The 16,462-nt window shown below is 28.1% G+C and overlaps 1 protein-coding gene across 1 annotated transcript in view; it reads right to left on the bottom strand.

Annotated features, from left to right (window-relative positions):
• Positions 1-16,462, bottom strand: part of LOC107442276 (5-hydroxytryptamine receptor) — a 141,116-nt gene that overhangs the window by 22,347 nt on the left and 102,307 nt on the right. Inside the window, exon 2 of the mRNA XM_016055800.4 lies at positions 6,604-8,812. Coding sequence (XP_015911286.1) covers positions 7,098-8,354 — 1,257 coding nt within the window. The 5' untranslated portion in view covers positions 8,355-8,812 and the 3' untranslated portion in view covers positions 6,604-7,097. The remainder of the gene's footprint in view (positions 1-6,603; positions 8,813-16,462) is intronic.

Raw genomic sequence — 16,462 nt, forward strand, 5'->3', positions numbered from 1 at the left:
TCCGTCAGTAGTCGCCAATATTCGTATAGTGGAAAATAACTTTATACAGTCTCCAGGAAAGAATATAAAAATTGTTCAGTGAAATTTAGATTTTATTAAGCATAATTGGTGATATAGAGAATGGCCATTTCTTCATCCGAAAAAAGGAAATCCCTTAAAGGGATGAAATCAGAATACCCTCTTATTATTGAGAGATCATGCAGCCAGAATATCATTTCTGACTGTCGGAAATTGAGACTGGGGAGGCCCATAAGGGCACTCCCAGTCTCCACAAATTTGAAATTAAAAGTGGATATATTTATTCCTAACGGACATAGAAAGTATGGGTAGGAGATCCAAAATTGGCGATTTATCATAATATATCATAGCCAAAACAAAGTCAAACAGCATATCAATATTCGGTTTAAAAGAATACCTTGGCGATCACGAGTCGCCAACAAATTTATGAGAATTATTACAACCATGCAACCGAAACATTTAGCAGTTAGAAATTTAGAAAAAAAAAGTTACAAATAGATTTTTGTTTTCGATTAGAGGCGACAGTGAATTAATAAGTCTGCCTAGTAATGAAATAAAAAGTATCCTTTACATTGATGTATAAGTGAAGAATAAATATTTTCTGTTCGTTTTAAAAGGTTAAGTCTTTGATTTATTTTAAATGTAATTCTATTAATAAAAAAGACTTAAGTAATGAAAGATATTTTAAAAGGATAAAAAATAAATATGTAATGCCAATTGTGGCATCACGCATCAATCTCCAATTCAGTACCCTCAGAGGTATTGATTTGCTATGGGAACATGGAGGACTTTCTGACCCGACATATTTAACGTGCACCAGCAACTATTTACTACACGGGGAGTCTTCGGCCGACAGGATTCGATCTCCTGTTCTCGCAAACGTGAGTCCAGCGCCCTACCAACCAGGCTATCCCGGCCAGTCACTAATAATAAAAATATTAAATGACACACCTTACGTCATAATGGTTTAAAAAGCATATTTAAAAAAAAACGAAAAGGAAAACTATCAACAGAAAACCTAAAGGTTTCCCACAGTAATCCTCTTTAAATAAATTAATTCTTATATTAAAATATAGATACAAGCTATTTAACCAGAGCAATGAAAAACACCAAAGTTCATTCAGCAACTTTTGTTGTAACGAATATCTTATTCTAAATTGTGGTTATTTAAGGAAAACTTACTTAAATTGGATCTAAAGAGTGAATGGGGAATAAGTTTTGGAGTTAAGAAGAGTGGAGTTAGTAATTTGGATGAAGGAAGAATTCCACTAAATCCTGGAAGCAAAAGGGAAAGAAGAAGGCTGTATCCATGGTAGCAGATTGACTGACATAGAATTAGAAGCATAACAACCGTACTTTGACTCTGGAATCTCGGAATGTTAGGCTGTCAAGACTTTTCCAAATCTGACTTTTCGTCTCTTGCAGGAAATAAGAGGGACAAATATTTCCCCGTCAAGTATAAGAGTTGAAAATAAAATGACAATAATGTCAAAAAATAATAGGCAACAATTAGACAAATGGGAAGGAGTTTCGGTTTTTGGTTATAAATTCAAAGTAAATTTGTTTTTTATTTTATTTATTTTTTAAAAATTAAATATTTGATTAAATAAAAAATATAGGTTTTTGAGGTAAGTTATAAACGGTTGCTGTGGAATAACTGGTTATTTATAACGCAGTTTAATGCACCGTGTTTTAACAAATGTATACCTTATTTTAACAAGGGTATGTTTTATGATATGCCTTATTTTAACAAGAATATGTCCTATGATATGCCTTATTTTAACAAGAATATGCCCTATGATATGCCGTTTTTTAACAGGCGTATGTCTGATGATATGTCTAAATAAAAAAAAATCTAAAGGCTCTTGAAGGACGTCAAAAAGAAGCGTATATGAAATTATGGCTTAATATTTTTATAAATAAGTACACCGTATTTCAATAAACGTATGACTTGTTTTAACTAGAGTATGCTTTATGATATGCCTTTTTTTTAAACAAGAATATGTCTTATGACATGTCTTTCTTTAACAAGCGTATATCTGATGATACGGCTTATTTTAAAAAGATTATGTTTCGTGATATTCCGTATTTTAACAAGCGTATGCTTTTTGGTATATTTTATTTTCACAAGATACGACTTATATGCCTCAGTTTAAAAATAGTATGGCTTATATGCTTTATTTTAACATTAAAGGTACAGAGAGAGAAAGAGCGATTGTTCGATGAAATTACTCTATAAATTGTCATTTGCTTATGAAATGAATTTTTAATTTTCAAGAGCAGTTATTTTTTTTTATTTTTTTAACAAGTTAAAAGAATTATCTAACATGTTATTCTTCTCAGTTATTCTAACCAGTTATTCTTTGTTCTAACTTGTAACGCAATCGCCTTGAAAAATATTTCAAAAGGATCTTTGAAATTGAATTTGAATTATTTTCGAAACTAAATATATCTTTGAACATTTTAAATTATAGATATTTCAGTATAACAAACATTATAACTGAAGATATACATGGTTGATACTCATTATTGTCCAATATAACGGGTTTCAAAAATAAATTAATACATAAATCAATAAGCTAATAAATTTATAATATTCTATAGATAATGTTAAAATTTTCTGAAAGGTATTTAATTCAGAATGGAAACCAAATTTCATTCCATATAAAAATTGGCAGCAACACGAATTCATATAATTACTATGGAAACATTTAATTAAAAACTAAATGTATCTTTGACACATATAAAATTACCAATCTTAAATTTTAATTTTATTTAATCTGAAATAAGATTATAAGAGAGTGAACAGTGATGTCTACTCTTAAATCGAATTCCATCTCTGATACATAAAATAAAAATTAATTATCAAAAGTAATTATCATTTACTGTTGTTTAAAATGTAACTATTATGCTAGAAAGGGTTAAATTTGAGAATATTATTTGCGAATTTGACTTAATCTAATTATTTGAAAAATGATACTATTTAGAACTCGTTTTATTTTTAAAAATTCTTACAATCCACATTAATCCCTTCAATTCCAGCGGAGTATAGTTTAATATCCCCTTTCTTTTTGGTATATTTAAGTCATTAGCATATTTAAGTGTAAATGTTGGATACTTGTGCGCGGAATGTAGTCAAGAATTTAAAAATAAAATCTAAGCATAATATTAAATTAGCGTAAACTCAACTAGCATTAACACAAATTTGTATTCGAATTAGGAGTTTCCAATATTTATTCATTTGTCTGTCTTTAGTTTGGTTCAAAATTAAAAGGTTATAGTGTTTAAGGTTATAGGCACCTATCAGTTATTTGAACAAATGGCTGATGACAATTTTAGATTGTTTACTTTTGAGCACGAGAAGATGTAAGTTCGATGTTATCTTGCACATTTCATGAAATTCACGGTTAGAAAAGCCATATATGGCTTTAGATGTTTCAAACAATATCCTATTCTCATGTGGTAATTTACATATGGGAATCAATTATATAAAACAATTTCATAATATTACAATTGTATTCACTTTTGTTGTATTAGGCCCATTTCGAATCTGTTTATATTTCTTCTTGGTGCAGCGTGTATGGTTGATTACAACAACCTAATATGCAACGAACATGCTTCGATTAATGTGAAAAATTAATCTACAAACTAATTTTACTTCCAGAGTAGTGATTTGTTATCGTCCTCAATTTTTTTTCCTTTAAATTGTATCATTAAAATAACTTTACTAACTCGTGTGTATTTTAAATCTTATTATCTTTACAATTTTGACGATACTGAACACTAAAACTGGTGGACAATCTTCACACTTAAAGAAATGTAATGGAACATTCTAGTTGTTTGGTGTATGATTACACCAAGAACTATCGCTGGTGTTTCATTACACCATTTTTGAGATAAAGTAGTTGCCAGTATTTTTTCATTTTCAGAAACTTAATACTTTTTATGTGGTGTAGTGCATCAGATAAGTTTAAGAACTAATTATATTAAATTTTTTTAGTAATTATATTAAATTTATTTGATAGAGATAATTAAGTGTGAAATTGTAAAAAATGAAACAAAATAAAGAATGGTAAAAAAATACTTTTAATAAATATGTTTTATTCTCCAAACAATATCCACTACCGGTTTTATTATCGTAAATGCTTAAAATACATAGGGACTATTTATAATATATAAGGACTTTACCGATTCAACAAATTTTGAGGATAAAAACATAGAGTATTCTGTTTTATAAATATATATGCACTATCAAAACTCGCAAAATTAATGAAACAAAAATAAAAAAAATGTATAAATAGCTTTAAAAAAAGGTGATAAGAATTGTATATGAATTTTGTAAAAAAGAACAAACAATTTTCAGTGTACTTACGTTTGTTTACATTTTAAATACGATGCCTCTTTTAAAGGAAAAATGTTTCTTGCAAAACTAAAATAAGTACCATCCAAAAGCTATCATATGCTATCAACACGAATACAGTAAATGTTTTTCTAGTGATAAAAAATATTAATGTTTAAAATGCATCAGCGTTTTTCGGTTTAACATTTTTATGCCAAGGGATCACTAACAAAAGGCAATTTTATTTTTTTTCATCTCAAAAGAGCTCCATTTTATATGAAGAAATATATAATCATGCTACAACCTTTCCAAAAATATATATTTACTTCTGTTCCTTTCATTTCGCAAAAATATCTTATTCAAGCAATTTATTTAAAAAAAACAATATTTAGGAAAATCGATTGTTTTATTTTTGATAACAAATATCAGTAGTTCATCAATAAATTAATTATCATAAACTAACACCCAATATAATAAATATTTGGCCTTACAAATAATTAATAATAATCGATAATCTAAAAGTGTTCTAATAAATCATGGTAATAGTTAAAAACTCTTTTCAGTTCTGTTCTGAGCGGTTTCAAATCTTATATTTACAAGTGTTTTTCATCATCTAGTTATTAATCAACCAACACACGTTGATTGTTTTATGTAGATAATTTTTACATGCTCATAAAAATTCTCTATTCTTGTATCACTGTCAACTTTAAGGTTAATTTGAATAAAATATATAAGAGTAATAGATAAAAAGTTTTTGGTATTTCGCCGTGTAAGAATGCTGAATTGTCAATTAACATATAGTTTGGAAAATACTTATGTATTTATTGAAGTTATTGAATTGCAAATGTCTGATAATTTATTTCCTTAAACTAAATTTTTTCCCTCATATTTATTGAAATTTATCACAGATGAGTTTGCTCCTTTAGATAAAAAGGATTTATTATATTTTAATGTCTATTCAAAACATTTCTTTTGCATTTCTGGTTATTTGAATAAAAATAACATGTACGATATTATTAAACATGTGCGATCATTGCTTATTAAAATTTCCTTACATATTAAAAATTTCCAAAAAATTTTCCGTTCGAAAATAGATATAAACTCGTTATTTAAAGCAAAAAAGTGAAAACAAAAGAGAATTTTTGAGAAAAACAGAATAAATTTCAAATATGTTTAAAAGACCAGTTAATTTCCTGCAAAATTGGAAAATAAAAGTAAAGCAATATATACTTTTTTCATCAAATTTATAATAATATTTATTTTATTGGTTCGAGAAAGTGATGTTATGTAAGCTTGGTGTAGTTTAGCCGCTTCAGGATTTTTGACAATAAACTTTCAATTTGACCAATAAGTGCTATAACTAGCTTTGTTAGATGTAGCATTACTTACTTAAATATTTAAATTGAAACATCTCAAAACATTGTTTTCTGTTTATTGGACTTCAAAATGCTGGAAAAATCTCCTTTCAAACTTGGTTTTGATTTTACGGCTTATTAAAAGATTTAAATTAGATTAGATTATTAAGACCTGTAAGAACAAAAAGAGTTTTTATGCTAAATGTTAATAACTGACTTAGGTTGGCGTTTTTTTTTAATTATCTTGTCTTAAAATAGATATTATTCATTGATAGGTTTTGTTCACTTTTATGTTGTCTTATTTTGGTAAAATATAGTAAAATGTTTTTTTTCCTACTAGAAATTTTTAGTTTCCTCGAAAAACATTTTAAAAAAACTTTTGAAATCCAAAACAAATTGAGTAACATTCAAACTGACGTTTTAATAAAAAATAGCAATTAAACATTATTTAATATTATTTTGAAGTTAGTTGTTGTCTATTTAATTAAAAAAATCAGTCAATTATTATTGTTATATACATTAGTTGGCTTGAAAACGAAAAGAATAATCGCTAGGGTGAATGATTAATTTAAGGATTTAAGGACTAAATATTTTTAAATGTTCCCCACTTATTACAATTTAGAAATTATTTTACTATTTATCAACAAAATAGAAAGAAATAAGCTATTTTGTACTATTCACGTTTCTGTGAGTTTTACGATTTTATGGATTTAAAGGCCTTTTCCTTTCTTTTTTTCGTTAATTTGTTATATTCACTATTTGTTCTTGCTGTTTCTATAGGCCACATCACTTCTTGGTGTTTCTGGACACGCAACTTCTGATTTTTTAGGTATAAATAAAAAGCATCAAATCAAAAAATAGAATAAAAAATATATTATACTCTATACTTACCAATTCTTTACTCTTCTGGGATTAAAATGAAGTAGAAGTAATATTCTTGACGACAATCTTCATATGTATGAAAAAATAAGATTATCCAAATAAGTTTTCGTTGGGATATTGAAAGTTTACATACTTTTTTCAACAATCATCATGCATACATATGTTTTTTTTTTTTTTGCACTTTGAATTATAGTTTAGTAATTCAACTAAAAATAGAGATTATTGTTTCTTAATCATGTCCCACCGGTAGAGTAAGATTTTTCAAACTATTGTTTCATTAAACACGCTAAATATCAAATTAAAAACTGTACATGCTTCTTATCACAGCATTTGTGACGCTTTCCATGCAAACACAGAAGAAACTGTAGAGCAAGCATAGAATTAGAGCAAACAACAAGCACTTTACTTAGTAATATGGATTGAATAATTTGGTACATTTATGAAACATTCAAAACACTGTGCGATAACATCGTGTGCAGTTAGAGGAAACAACAAGAGTTAAGTCACAGTGGTCGCTGACTGGTGTGGATTGTACACAACAGCTTTCGAAACGCACTTCGAAAGTCTGGGCTGAATATTGTATAAATGATAGGATTGAGCATAGAATTCGCATAACCCAGCCATAGGAAGACACTAAAAATTGGAAAAGAAGGCTCACATTCGTTGCACAGAGGTAGTAGTAGGGCCATGACGAAGAAAGGCATCCAGCACATTACAAAAACTCCAGTGATTATAGCTAGGGTTTTAGCAGCTTTCTTTTCGCGTTTAGCTAAATTGTTCTCTGACTTCTTTTCACCGCGTTTTCCTATGTGCAGTAACCTACCGACAGCCCCACCACTTCCGGAAGAAGAGTTTTGTGGAGTTAGAATCGATTGCTTAGAGTTCTGTACGCCATTTGCATTTTGAGATGGAGTTCCGCTTGCATTCATGATATTGCAAGAAAGAGTTGTATCTACAACGGAAGATGGTGGATCGAAGCTTGATGACGGCGAACTGCTGCTTCGCTTGGAGTCTGTAAAAGCCGGTGGGGGACGCTGAACTAGCAGCATAGCCTGACTGGCGGCTCCTGGTCTACGTCGGATTCTTCTTCGAGCCTCTTGGAATATTCGTGAATACAGAATTAGAATCATTACCAATGGAACATAAAAACTTGAGCAAGTAGCAAACACTTGGTAGCCTAAATCTTGGCTCACTAAGCAGCGTTTTTCGATTTCGATACGTGTGGTAAAATCTGGATCTTTCCATCCAAATATTGGGGCAATTGATATGATAAATGATATGCCCCAAACTAAAAATATAGCTGTGTAAATACGCTTTTTGCATCGGTTTCTAGCGTAGTCAACATTAGTAACGGCCCAATAGCGATCTACGGCTATGGCTAGTAGATGAAGTATTGAAGCCGTGCAGCAAAGCACGTCACAAGAAGTCCATAAATCACATAAAACTGGACCCATCGTCCATTCTTTTCGAACTTCATAAACTGCGCCAATTGGCATGACTAGTAAAGCTACTAGCAAATCGGCAAGCGCCAATGAGAACACTAAATAGTTGCTTAAATTATTAAGATTTCTGTCCTTGACGATGGCAATCATGACAAAAATATTCCCCACAATGGTCGCAATAATCAGTATGCTTAAGAATATGCAAATAAATATCAACCATATTATTTCCGAAGTGATAGCTAGATCTGCTTCTTCCACTGTAAAATTATCATGAGATGCCACAAAATTAATGCGAGATTCCAGAGAATTATTCTTCATGCTTCTCAGTTTCTCAGCTTGTGTCTAGTGCTTGGAAATCGTTGAGAAAGTAACATTGAAACAATGTCATCGTATATAGTTATACTTTAATAAACGTGCATGTCAATAAAAGTTTGAATTTTAGAAATTTGATTTTTTACACTGTGGTTAAAATAATTTTGTTCCTAACAATTCACGACACCATTTGTCTTTTTTTGATAACTTTCAAAAATTAAAAACTGTTTATATCATTCTTTTTTTCTTCAAATTCTTAATTATTTTTTTAACTCCGGATAAATTAAATAAGCGTATTGCGGAATCTTATTTTTAGAGCAGTGTTTTCCATCATTTCATCTTTAAGTAGCAGGATTCCACTTAATAAGAACATCGATCTTCAAAATTTGAAAAATAGTATCATTTTATCAGAGATGAAGTGCTGTTGTATACTTTGCTCCATCTGCAGATCTTGGTACATTATTCTGGAAGACAATAAAATTAAAAATTAATTAAAATAATTTCAATCTGAAAAATAATATCAAAAACATTTACCAAAAATCTAACGAAAAATATATTTTATAGCTTACAAAATAATGTAATAAAAATCAATGCAATATTAATGATAACTAAATAATTTCAGCACCCTGTCTAGTTACCCGACTCACTAAATAAACTGAGAAAATACTAAACTCATCTTTTCCTTCAGGCAATTCTGCACATTAACAAAATTATCTTTTAATCAGAGTTTCATCATTGTTATTCAACAATGACAATGAATGCTGATTTTCTTAAATTTCTCCATTTAAATTATCTCATTTTGAATTTTTCAGTAGTTTAATATTGTCACTCAAAGGAACGGTGATATTTTTATTGTTATTAGTAGTAGCTATTTTAAAAGATGAAAAATTTCCTTAATTGAAACATTTTGTTCCATTTTTGACAATTTATTAAACGTTTTTTTAAAAGTTTTCATAAAATATTCTATTTCATGTCACTAACATGTCGTCGTTGTATCTATATTGAGTTCAAACGCAAATTAAACTTAAAAATTTATTTTTTTTCTGAAATGAGATTTCAAACTGAAAATATTTTAAATATTATTAAAACTAGTTAAAAATATACAAAAATGTTCTGTATTGAAAAATGCTCTTGACAATATAAATTTAACATTACAAGCTTAGACCTTTTTTGCATGATTCATATAATTATTAATCATACAATTATATCGATATTTTCCTATAACGACGAAATAAAGAAGATTCTTCTCTTAAAAGTAGTCGCTTAAAATATTTTCAGTATTGACTACATCTTGCTCAAGATATGTATCGTTTTAAACACAGATATGGCTTACAACTTCAACGTAAAGCATTATACTATATCCACTTTGGTTTAAACTTTTCATTGCATGATTTATGTAATTATAAATTATGCAATTATATAGATGTACAGTTATCTGCCAAATTATTAGGGACACTTAAAATTTCCAAACAATTGTCCTTTTTCAAAGAATCATAACTTTTTCAAAAATGAATCAATTTTCTTAAAGATTTCAGGATATCATGTACAGGTCTTCTACTTTTACCTAAAAATTACTAATTTTAATTTATCTCAATGTTTTGCAAAAATTTGCGCATTTGAACCAAGCAATTTTTTTTTTGAAAAAAAATGTCAAGTCTGACAAGTTGCTACTTTGTGACAAAATTTTTTGCATAAAAATTATTATTTACACATTAAAGTACAAGTCGTTAACTTTAAAACGCGCTAAAGTAAATGACTTTACGAAATTTTTTTGACCGAGATATTAAATTTTGAAACTTTTTTGTCATTTATAGTGAAAAGTGAGTTGTGGCAGTATTTTTGGTGAAAATGAGATTTCAAGTGGATTGAATGAAATCGATATCAAAATTTTATAATAAATTTGAATTGTTTATTCAAATTATATAATAAATTACATATACAATAAAATGTTTATATTTATACTCGAAAGTATAAATAATTGGTTTTATTTATAAACATCTACATTTTCACTATTTAATGTTGTGAATTCGAAAATTATTTAGTATTTAGTATTATTTTTTTGCAACTTTCTTAGTCGGATTAATTAATTTTTTTATTTAAAACATTATTACAAAAAAGAACATTATTTGTAAATTTGCAATAGCAATTTTAAAAAACGACTCAAGAAATTGTAGATGTTCATAAATAAAACCAATTATTTATTCTTTCGAGTATAAATATATAATTTTATTATATATGTAATTTATTATATAATTTGAAAAAACAATTCTAATTTATTCTAAAATTTTGATACCGATTTCATTTAATTCAATTGAAATATCATTTTCACCAAAAATACTGCCGCAACTCACTATAAATGACAAAAATTTTTCAAAATCTCATACCTAAGTCAAAAAGAATCGTTAAGTCATTTACTTTAGCACGTTTTAAAGTTAACGACTTGTACTTTAAAGTGTAAATAATAATTTTTATGCAAAAACATTTATACCACAAACTTGACATTTTTAAAAACAAAAAAAAAATATATTTGTTCAAATGTGCAAATGTTTGCAAAAAATTGAGATTAGTAAATTAAATTAGTAATTTTTAGGAGAAAGTAGAAGACCTGAACATGACATCCTGAAACTTTTATGAAAATTGATTCATTTTTGAAAAAGTTATGACACTTTGAAAACTGACAATTTTTTAGAAATTTCAAGTGTCCCTAATAATTTGGCAGGGTACTTTATTCCTATTTCAGGGCGAAAAACAATAATATTTCTTAAAAGCAGTCGCTTAGAAACATTTCCATTATTGTCAATAACTTGCTCAGTATCAATATCGCTTTAAATACAGATAAGGTATACAACTTCAATGTAAAGCTTTAGACTTTATCCATGTACCTTTTAGGTTTAAATTCCAGATTGTAAAATGCAATTTTAATTTTTTTTGAAAAACGTGTAATGCAAAACTTCAAAGCAATCACTTTCTATTTCGAGCTTTCTCGAAAAACAGCATTGAATTGTACGTGCAACTAGTTTTCTTACAAGATAGGGTTTATTTAATATGTTTAAATCACAGCTTTTGTTATTGAAATTCTTTCGGATATATAACTCCTACGAAGCGGATTCTTTTGCTGTAAGAGAATGTTACATTCCATTCAGTGAATAGGGAATGAAAGATGTGTTTTTATTTGAATAATGTTTCCTTATAAATAAAAAAAATAGAGCTATATAAGTTCTTTTGTAAAATCGCAAAGGGACGTTTTTCAATTTTTGCATGTTTAGATGAAAAAAATATATAAATAATATATAAGAATTTTTCTAGTTTCAAAACAGTGTCCTATAAAAATGTTTAAGAAAAAGAAATTTTTTTTTCAACAGACTATTTTTCACTTAAGCCACACATGACAATCAAGTTTACAGAGAAAACTAATAGCAATGATATTAAAAGTAACTACAAATTATAGCGTATATAAATATCTTAATAATCCATTCTACTACGACAGTTTCACTTTCACAACAATACTTACTTAGCAAAGTTGAAATAAAGTAATTATTAAATATTTATCATATCTGTGCTTCATTTATTGACAATGAAATTATAACAATGATATTAAAAGTAACTACAAATTATAGCGTATATAAATATCTTAATAATCCATTCTACTACTACAGTTTTACTTCCACAACAATACTTACTTAGCAAAGTTGAAATAAAGTAATTATAAAATATTTATCATATCTATAATTTATTTATTCATACCGCATTTTCATGAATAATTAAAGATATATTTTACTTAATTAAATACTTCAGTATAGTGCTTTGCATGTAATGACTCAAAGAAAGCATCTTTTCAATTTAAAGAAATTGGATTTATTTATTTGCAGAAACTGGAAATGAAATAATGGCTGTAAGCAAAAATATTAAAATATCATAAATATCTATAGCTAAAGTGAGTAGCAAAAAGTTAAACATATCTTAGTGGTGGTACTTAAATAATTTCTGAGCATCGGTTAAAGTTACAAAAGTGTTATTGCAATAAAATTAAAGTGTTTGCTTACAAAAATGTAACTAAAATTTGCTTTAGTAAGAATATATTATTATATATTAATTGAGGAGTAAAGATTACAACATTGAGATTAAAAGATTATAATCGTTGGGAACATCAATTACACACTGTGCAATTTTTCTCTAAGTTTTGCCCTCAAATAGAAAGTTTTGAATGAAAAAATCACATAATTAAAAGTTTCCCTAATTTTAACTTATCGTTTAATAAAGATCATATATAAAAAATAATTAAATTGAACGAAGATCATGTATTAATTAAGAATATATTGAGGATTCTGATCGCATTACAGATCGCAAATCAACTTTAAACTTAGGCGCTGAAAAAAAACAAAAAAAAGTATCAAAAACTATGAAGTAACTTGTGAGGTGCGTGGAATAAAAAACTTTGAAACCAGTTTTGTTGTCTGATAAAACTTGAGGTGTTCTTATCAACTTCCATTAAAATCATCGGTCGCCAATCAAAATTATTTTTTATTCTTAGCTCCACTTTCCTAAGTGTTCTAACAAATAGCTATAGAATAATAGTTTAAAGGAACCCCGAACGATTACTCAATTTACTTCAATTTTGACAGAAATTCTGAAAATAAATAGTAATGGCGGTCATTGCAAGGAATATAAACAATCCCCCATCAGCTTGTTCATTAGAATAATAATTCTAGTTACATAAGTTTCAAGCATTCAAGACCATGATGCCCAAGTCAGCAGGTCCCGCAGTGGACTAATATCTAAATAATATCTAATAATTAATATCTAAAATTTTCAGAACTTTCATTAGCTTAATACATAAAACATCTGGTTTACAAAATAAATAAATAAATGATTACTAACATTAAAAAGAGCTAATTTCTAAGATTCATTGTCCCGCAGTAGACTGATCGTAAAGACACGGTTCCCAGCAGATCTCCGAAGTCAAGCATCACTGGATGCGGTCTGTGTGCGGGTGGGTGACCACTTGGATCAGTTTGCGCAGGGACCGAGGGTATGCGGTATTGATCCTCCTAAAACTGTTCTACCGTAATAGGTCGTTGGGCTACCGAAGCTGGGGTGCCATCCCCTCTGCAGATGATCAAAATTGTGATGGCTTGTCTTTGGATCATCCTCAGGGATGCTTCCCAGACCGTCGCCAATAGCCCATTGTGCAGCTCTAGTGCGACGTAAAGTAACTACAACAACAACCCAAGTCAGCAGATTTCCCTTTAGTTAAAAATTGCTAAGAGTTACAGTTTTAACATAACGTATGTCTTAAAATTTAAACTTATTGAATATTAAAAAAACACTCAGTCCCATTATTTTAAAACATATTCTGATAAGTTTGCACTTTTAAGTGTTAGAGATTGTAAGGGGCTATTTTCATTACTACAAAATCATTAATAATTTGTTTCCATAGTTACCAAAAGCTTTCGACTTTCAATTGACACGAAAGACCATTGAAATATTAAAAAAATAAATAAAAAAGTGGTCATGTTTAACAAGCGTGACAGTATCCATAATCATTTTTCAAGCTAACTGAAAATGAGCCATTACACCACACCTTACTAAATTTCTTAATTTGGGTTTGGCCATTGTTCAAAAGTTGAGAATTAAAAAAAGTTGCTACAAAGGTCATTAACTAAATATATTTTTCTTTCTCAATGACTGCATATACATCAGGTTCTGTTGATTTCGAAAAAGAAAAGTACAGAAGGAAAGGAACTAAAAAACTTTATAAAAAGAGAAACTGTGATGAAGCAAAATGAAAAAGTTAACTTTTTTGCTGGAAAAGCCATATGTATACAATTTCGCTGAATTTTATGAATTGTTGAGAAATGTATTCTTTTATTCTTGATTTTTAATAATTTAATCAAAATGTCAAAATTCAGATAAAATAATGAGATTTTTTTTTCGAATATTTTGATACTCTGTTAAAGATTTTTGTTCAATTTTGGAAGAAGGAATTTTTAGTTAGGCCATTTGGTTCTGGTCATGGAATCTTCTTAACAAAGTCCCAATTTTTTTTTATTGAAATCTTGAATATTTTTCTTGCCTAACAGGTATTAAAATAAATAGTGATTTTGATTATTTTTGATCTTTAATAGTTTAATCAAAATGTCAAAATTCAGACAAAATAATGAGATTTTGGCTTTTTTCCATATATTTTCATACTCTGTTAAGGATTTTTGTTTAATTTTGAAAGATCTCCATCTTTCAAGATTAAACAAAATCCTTAGGTCATTTGGTTCTTGTCTAGCTAGGTCATTTGGTTCTTGTCAAGGAATCTTCTTAACAAGGTCCCAATTTTTTTTAATTGAAATCTTGAATATTTTTCTTGTTTAAGAGGTACTAAAATAAGTAATGATTTTGATTATCATTTACATTGCTATTTACTTAAATTAGATTTACCTCCCTAGAAAAATCGGTTCCACTTTGGAACATAATATCTCTAACTTGCACCATTACCGTAAACTACAATTATCTGGCACTGGATTTAGGGCACAACTCACTCAAAAGTGAAGTGCTTTTTAGAGGGAATTATTTAAACAGTAACAGAAGTAAAGATAAGTGTTGCTGATTTTTTTAATCATTCTGAGGGATATTATTAGGTTGTGAAACAGTTGTAATATCTGTTGCAACTAATATGTGTTGATTTATAAAATAAAAAAATGTTGGATTGTTTTTCTTGTGTCTCTTTTTTGTATACATATTTTTTTGTATGCATACTCATCAAATGTATACATATTTTGGGTATTATTATCGATAAGTCTATAAGTTATAGCAACGTTCTCACTCCTAGTTTAATGAATAAATTTTATTTATAACGATATTTTTATATATATTTTATTTTATTTTATATGCTATGGTAATCAAAATTAAAGCTATCTGAGTGGTGACTTTGAAACAAATTTTGGTTATGCTATTAGAGATAATACGAGGAAAAATCATGAATGGATAGTGTTTGTTCTGACGTCACAATACCTGCCCCAAAGTAAACCCAATTAACAGTATATTTTGCACGCTTGAAAATGTGTTGTAACCTTAATAAAGTTTCTAATTGAATAATATTTCCGTTCTAGTTATTATCTTGTAAATTAATTTGAAAGGTCTTAAATGGCTTTATGAATACAGTCGCCGACAATATTATTACACGCACTATAAGATTCTATGTAAAATTATGATATTCAGGTGATGTACAGCTGTATTGTTTTTACTCGGATGAAACCGGTTTGCATTTGTTTACACTCCTGTATCAATTGGTTAACATTGTAATGCAATACGTTAAAAATAAATACAAATAGGAAGTATATAAGTATATAAAAAAACTCCTGAATATAAACCCATTACATGTATTAAGTATTGCATATAAACTCGTGCAAATCATGATTTTAGTAAAAAACTACAGTGCGTCTAATAATTTGATATAATTATCATAATATACAAATATAATGTTTGATATAATAAATATTCTATATTTATATAATATATCATCTAATTTATCCTATCCTCAAATTTATATTACATATCGTCTAATTTAACCAATTGATACACTAATGTAAACAAGTGCAAACCGGTTTCAGTCACATAAAAACAATAAAGCTGTATAGTATCACCTGATATTAAAGATTTTACATAGAATCTTATAGTGCGTCTAATAATTTGATCTGATTATTATACTTTACTAATATAATAAATATTCTATATTATATAATATATCATCTAATTTAACCAAATGATACACGGACGTAAACAAGTACAAACCGGTTGCAGTAGCTTAAAACTAATAAAGCAGTATAGTTTTGTAAACTAGAAATTGTGAATGAAAGCACGATTGGCGATAATTATTCTAATCATAAACAGAATTAGCATTTTATATTCAGCAGAGGTGTTATAGCTGAGGTATTGAGAATAAAAGCCTTACAGATGACGGTTAGTCTAATTATTACGCTGTTAAATTAATATCTTTGGTAGGCGTTGTTGAATAATTGTACGGGAAATTTCAATTGTAATCTCGATTTATGACACAAGCTCGTAACTAATTTTTTTTTGGAAACTAATCTCCGATTCTGATCGATTTCCCGATGATGAGTTTT

This window comes from Parasteatoda tepidariorum, chromosome 2 (assembly GCF_982258835.1).
Source record: "Parasteatoda tepidariorum strain Cologne lab strain chromosome 2, Ptep-v5.0, whole genome shotgun sequence".
Lineage (NCBI taxonomy): Eukaryota > Metazoa > Arthropoda > Arachnida > Araneae > Theridiidae > Parasteatoda > Parasteatoda tepidariorum.